Genomic DNA, 6,528 nt, shown 5'->3' on the forward strand with positions numbered 1-6,528 from the left:
GTGAACCTTTTAATTGTTCATGTCATGCTTTGCAAATGAAAATGTGTAGCCTGACCCAAAAAAACAGAACTCTAAAAGTAATCCACAAAGTGTATCATTTGGTTTCTTTGAGATGATTTTGTTTATAATATAGAATAATTTAAAGGCAGATCAAGTGTTGGCTTTTATCAGGTCATCCCACTTGTTTTGATTTTTAAAAGGGACTATTTTCCCCTCCTGTTTGCGTCATGATAAACACCTGTAATCCTCATGCATGCATCCTGTCACACTCTAACCCTGACCATTCTCATAAGGTTCATTTCATTGACAGCATGCAAACCAATGACGGTGCGTTGAACTGTACTTTCTCCACACAGCAGATGTTCCACCGTCAGAGGCACTCCTCGGCCTTCAGTTTCGACCAAGGTTACGACTGTTTGCAGTGACCCATCTCGTCTTTTTTTTTTTTTACTGTTGTGGAAAAGGTCTGATGATTTGATTGCAGTCTGCAAACTGGAAAACAATCCGATTTAATGGCCAGTTCTTCAGACACAATGACGGGAAATTCTGCTGATAGTTACTGTACAACAAGCTGTTGTTTCTTTTATTTTGTGCTCTCGGAGCAGAGGCTGCACTTGGCAAATTATCGAACAATATAGAACAGTCCAGATGTGACAAAGAAAAGCATCCTGTCCATCAGAGGAATGGGATATTTGCCCACAGGATGTGATGCATTTTAGCAGCCTTCTGTCTTGACGAAGATTGACTCAAACGTTATGATGTTTTTTTCTCTCTTGTCCCTTTGGTTTACTGGAATATAAATCATTTATAGATGAGATTTGTGCAATTTACAGGTATTATTCTATACGTTTTTTTTCGATATATCACAGATGAATGAAAGATACCTATTGCTAGCATGTGCAAACAATGTGTAAAGTTGCAGTGTGAGCTTTAACAAACCAATCAAATCTTTATCACATACATTAACAATTCAGATTTTAACCTAAATCTTAACCATCCAATTTTACCACCACAGTCTGTCCTCCCTCAGGAAGTCTCTCTCGACCTCTGGGACTGGTTTCATGTGTCCTACTATCGTACCTTCAGGCCGGTCTACATTCCAACATTTTCTTGAAGGCTTTCCTGAAGCTGTCGTCCAGGAAGGCGTAGAGGAATGGGTTGAGGCAGGAGTTGGCGTAGCTCAGGCTAGTTATGAAATAGGAGATCCCGATCAGGAGCGGTGTGGTCCTCAGGTCCGTCGTCAGAGCCACAATGGTGCTGAGGTGGAACGGCGTCCAGCAGAACAAACAGACGGCCAAGACGATAAACACCATGATGGTGACTTTCTTCTTGGCCTTGTCCAGCGCCTTGGCATTGCTGTTGAGTCGCATGTTCCTTAGCTTGTAGAGCATCATGGTATATAAGATACAGATGGTTGAGACAGGAATGGCAAAGCCCAGGATGAGCGTGTAGATCCGGCTCGCTTTGAACCACAAACTCTCTGGGCTTGGGAAGCTCAGCACACAGCTCTTCCTCCCATCATTCGGGTTCATGTACACGCCAGCAAAAACAGTGAAAGGCATGACGATGAGGATAACAAGTATCCAGACACATAATGAGATGATTTTGGCTGCTCGGTAGGTGCGGTAAGGCATGCGCTTGGACCTCACCGTGGCCAAAACAACCAGGTAGCGGTCAATGCTCATAACTGTCAGGAAATAGATACTGGAGAAGATGTTGTAATGGTCTATGCTAAGGATGACTTTGCACAAAACATCACCAAAAGGCCAGTAGTGCAGCAAGTGTTCGGCTATGTTGATCGGTAGCACCAAAGTGAACAAATCATCGGCGATGGCCAAGTTCAGGATGAACATATTGGTTACTGTTTTCATCTTGGGGGCTTTGAGGATCACATAGATGACAGCGGTGTTGCCTGTCAGTCCAACTGCGCAGATTACAGAATAGATGACCGGTAAAATGATGTACAGGTCTGCGTAGAAGTAAAACTCAGAGGGAGGAGTGCAGTTCAGGTCAGTGTCGTTCTCTGACATGAGGGAGTAGAAGTCCACAGAATCGTTGCAGACTGGCGGCGGTGCAACGGCAGGGATGGACACATTCTCCATGTTTGAGAAGGAACTAAGAGTCTCTGAGCATTGTAAAACAAATATCCACCGATTTTAAATGAGTTATAAATTATTTGTTAGAGAGTCTTTAGTGTCTTTGTATTCCTTTTTGGACATATTCTCTCACACGATGCATTAATCAGTTATCATTAAGCCTAAAAAGTTAGTTATGCACAGTTCAACAAACAAAAAGGTTCAGTTAAAGTGTGATTACCCTCCATTACACCAAAAGAGAGGAGCCTCGCTTCTGACCACTTGCAGACAACAGAGAAGAGAAAAGTCTTTAGAGTAACAGTTTCCAAGCTGACGTCCAGGGACCAACAGCAAGTCACTGAGAAGGTAAAAGCAGGTCCACAAATGAATTAAGGATCAATAGTTTCACTGTTAGTGGCTGGTACAAAAAGAGAACATGTAATAATTACGCAAACTGTTCCATACAATCGAACTTACCCACTTACTGCACTATGCTTCAACAATAGTCCTGTCAGATGGATTTTCTCCGGAGAATATTCGTCCGCGGTAAAATGTGCATCTGTTTGATTTTCTTGATGTGAAAACGCTTCAAGCTCACTAAATGAATGCTCCACTGTTGTTGTTTTTTGTCAGGGTTGAATTTCCACATCCAGTTCTTTAAAAACATTTGGCTCCGTGTCTCTGGTAAAGTCACTCTCCTCCGGTCTTACCTCTGTGGGAGACGCGCTGCTCTCCAGCCCTTGCTCTCTCGCTCGCTCGCGCGCGCTCTCTCCCTCTCTCTCTCTCTCTCTATCTTTATCCCCCTCTCTCTCTCTCTCTCTCTCTCTCTCTCTCTCTCTCTCTCTCTCTCTCTCTCTCTCTCTCTCTCTCTCTCTCTCTCTCTCTCTCTCTCTTTATCCCCCTCTCTCTCTCTCTATCTCTCTCCTGGGAGGCAGCGCCTCCACTGACGTGGGTCCGAGATCCCCGTGTCAATCATGTGGCCCATGTATGGTGCTGCGTGGTTGAACAGATCTTGATTGACACTTTTCTCGAACGTTTTTGTATCATCCTAACTTTCATTGGTGCTGTAAATGCCCATTAAAACTGCTCAGCAACTTCCAAAACTCCTCCCCTCTACACCAGCTTTACTCATGCATTATTACGGTGCAATGGACTACAGACATGGTGGTAATGTCTGTATGTCGGACTGGTCGTGTTCATGTTCGCTTGCTTGACCTTCCATGCTCTGTTATTAAGCTTACCAATTCAATTTCAATCAGGAGAGAAAACCAGTTGAAGAAAAGATAATTGTTAATCATAAACAGATGTGTGATTATAAAGTCTTGACAAAGTCTTGGGTGCTTGGAGATTTGTAATAGGGGGGCGTTTGCCCTGAGCAGCAGCAAGATAAACCCCCAGACACTGGTGGTGGTGGTGGCTGATGAGGCTGATAGAATGATGAGTTGATACAGCTTATAAATCGACAAAGACTGGACGGAGATGGGGAGTTGGAGAGGCGTGTAACAGCAACATGAACATACTGAAGGTAGACAATCGTATTTAAAAAGAGACGGTATAGATGATAGACTAACGATGTAATCATGTCGCTGTGCTATTTGGAGAGAAGAGACCAGCTGATCAGAACAGCTGATATCATAATTGACAGTCCGGAACAATAACAACAAGGAAATTATGAGTTAGCATGCGTGAGGAGTGCAGGCCTAAGTGTATAGTCTTCCTGACTTTATAGAGAATCATTTCAATCAGGAGAGATGTGAGGAAGTCAGATGAAGTAAAGATCATTTTTCATTGAAAACAGATGATGTGTGATGATACAGTCTTGATAGAGTCTCATGGCTGGTGTACTTAAATAACAGGCATGCATTTACTCAGATCCATTCACACTATACGATCTACATGACGCTAACAAGCGAGTGAGAAATAACAAGCAATTAAAATGAAGCAGACAGCCTACGATTTCAAGAATATGAACCACTTATAAAAATAGAAAACAATTAATATCGGCAATTAGTAGAATATGATGAAATTGGAACAATTGCAGAATACATAAGTGGTTATTAGTTAAAAACAAGTAATTGGCAAATAAATTAATATGTAGTAATAGTTGAATAAATTAATATTAGAAATTAGCTAAATTATATATTTATCAGATCTGATGAGTTATCTATCACCGGAAATAGCAGATAAAAAGGAAACATTGAGCAGCATAATAGCCATTGAGACAACACGCGAACACCAGTTATGAATCGAGAATGTGGGCAGGCATGATTACGGAGCAATTTAAATGCTTAGCGATGCTTAGTGATGCAATTAGAGCAGGAAAACAAATTAAAGCAGTAGCAGTAACTCCAACACCAGTTATAACATGACTTATGAGGGATTTAGGGTGAACATAAAGAGTTATAGGAGGAGCCTGAACAATCAAAAAGCAGCACCCAACACATAACAGGACAACAGTGCTAAATCAGGCCGGGGTGTAAAGTGGGTTGGGCTAATGGCCCATTCCCATTGGAGTTCTTCTTCTTACCCACCTACTCCTGACGGCCTGCACACATCTTTGAACTGCCTTTTTTTCTTTTTCTTTTTTTGTCATTAAGATGAGAGCGGAGAATGATATGGGAGGAAAGGGGAGAGAAAGAGGGGATGAAATACAGCGAAGGGCCCTGATTGGATTTGAACATGGGTCGCTGTGGGCTATCATGTGAGCCATCTGGGCACTCCTGGATATTTTCTTGAGTTCAAATTCCTGAAAATGACTAACTGGAACTTATTAGCTGGACAATACAATGGGACCACAGCATGAAGGCATGACTTGTCCAAGTTTGACAACAATAACACATACAATTAAAATGTTCCATGTTTTTTCCAAAAAAGGCTGTTTAGAGACACCAAAAGGACCGTTGGCAACCATGGACACATTGTTCCCATGGTCCTAGTTTTGTCTTGAAATATACTCACTGAAGTAGCATATCGCTGTGTTCGACATTCAATTTGCTATATGAGCGTCAGTCATCAGCAAAATTGGCTCGGTCTTTTCACAAAAGAAGAGGGGCAGGCATTACCTTTCAATGCAGTCTGTCGGTCTTTATTGATATAATAATGTGTTTTGGACTAAATATTTTACTGGATTCGATTGGCTAGTGGAACAAGACCATTTTTGTCAAATGTCATCGATTGGTGTATTAATAAAAAGGCTTCATATGTGAGTTGCATACATTTTTTATTTGTTAGTTTGCTTGGTGGTGGTCTGAGGCATTGATTAAATCCTTGAGGACCAATTTGGCATCATCAGACTCACGATAGACAGTTTTAAAAATCGATTGAGATTGATGCAGCAGAACCAGAGATATCATCTTTTTATTCCACAAATCAAAACCTGGTGCCTACATTACCCACAATGCCACTCGGCCACTGTGAGTTTGCTGGTAGATTCTGATATGCTAGTCGCCGCTAATGTAGGCACCGCCCACTAGCCTCAATCAGAGATGAGGAACGGGCCACAGAGGTTTGGAAAGCTAACTTATTTTAGGGACTTTTAACTGGTTGTAAAACAGTCTTGAATACCTACGAATGCCTTTAATATGGCCTTCATAAGTAAACAGGACCATTAGCAGGAAGATTGGATATTTCGACAGCATTATTCGTAATGCTTGTCATCGGTGTCACGCGGCTGGATTCCATGTCAAATCAGATGAAATCTTGCAGGTTCTCCAGAAATTCCTTCAGCTCAGACTGAAGTGCTGTAATTATGTATACAAACCACCAGACCTAGTCAGAATCAATACAATTGTTTTTGTGCAGCAGGAACGTCTGGGCGAGAATCTATGGGCAACATTAATGCAGTTATTGATCATTAACTAAAACAGGACCTTCACATGTCACGTCCAAAACAAAGACACGTCACAGAAACCTATAGGTTCATAAATCATTAAACACTATATTCACATACATGCAGTAGTGACACATACACAGGTAGAGGAAACAGCTCCATGAACGTCTTCTATGGCAATCCATTATTACTGTCTGTGGTTTCAGTTATGTAATTCATGATAAACAATATGCATATATATGTGTATGTCTTCATAATATCCTTTTTCCAAACATTTAATATTACTGTTTCTGCCTCATGGTGCTTTATTGTTGGTAGACAGTTCATGTTATGGTTGGGCTCAAATATTAGCCATTCATCCATTTTATATCCCTTGGAGGAGCTGGAGCCTACGGCAGCAGGCAGTGCACTTTCACACAGACTTTAGACTTTAATTTAGACTTTACAGTTCATCGAACCTGAATGTCTTCGATTGAGAAGAAACCAGAGCACCTGGAAGCACAGCAGACATACGCAAGGATAATCTGCAAATGTTGCCCAGAAAGAACCCATCCTGCTGAATCTGGTTCACAGAATGCGTTTGCCTTAATTAGATTGCATACCTTCAAAAATGTATGATGCCTA

The 6,528-nt window shown here is 41.6% G+C and overlaps 1 protein-coding gene across 1 annotated transcript; it reads right to left on the reverse strand.

Annotated features, from left to right (window-relative positions):
- Nucleotides 1-1,082: 1,082 nt before the first annotated feature.
- npbwr2b (neuropeptides B/W receptor 2b) lies at nucleotides 1,083-2,102 on the reverse strand (the record flags this gene model as incomplete). Its single annotated transcript, XM_079274360.1, has 1 exon — nucleotides 1,083-2,102. One exon carries the CDS (start codon nucleotides 2,100-2,102, stop codon nucleotides 1,083-1,085), a length of 1,020 nt encoding a protein of 339 aa, XP_079130486.1.
- Between the last annotated feature and the right edge of the window lie 4,426 nt (nucleotides 2,103-6,528).

The sequence above is a fragment of the Melanostigma gelatinosum genome (genome assembly GCF_949748355.1).
Source record: "Melanostigma gelatinosum genome assembly, chromosome: 8".
NCBI lineage: Eukaryota > Metazoa > Chordata > Actinopteri > Perciformes > Zoarcidae > Melanostigma > Melanostigma gelatinosum.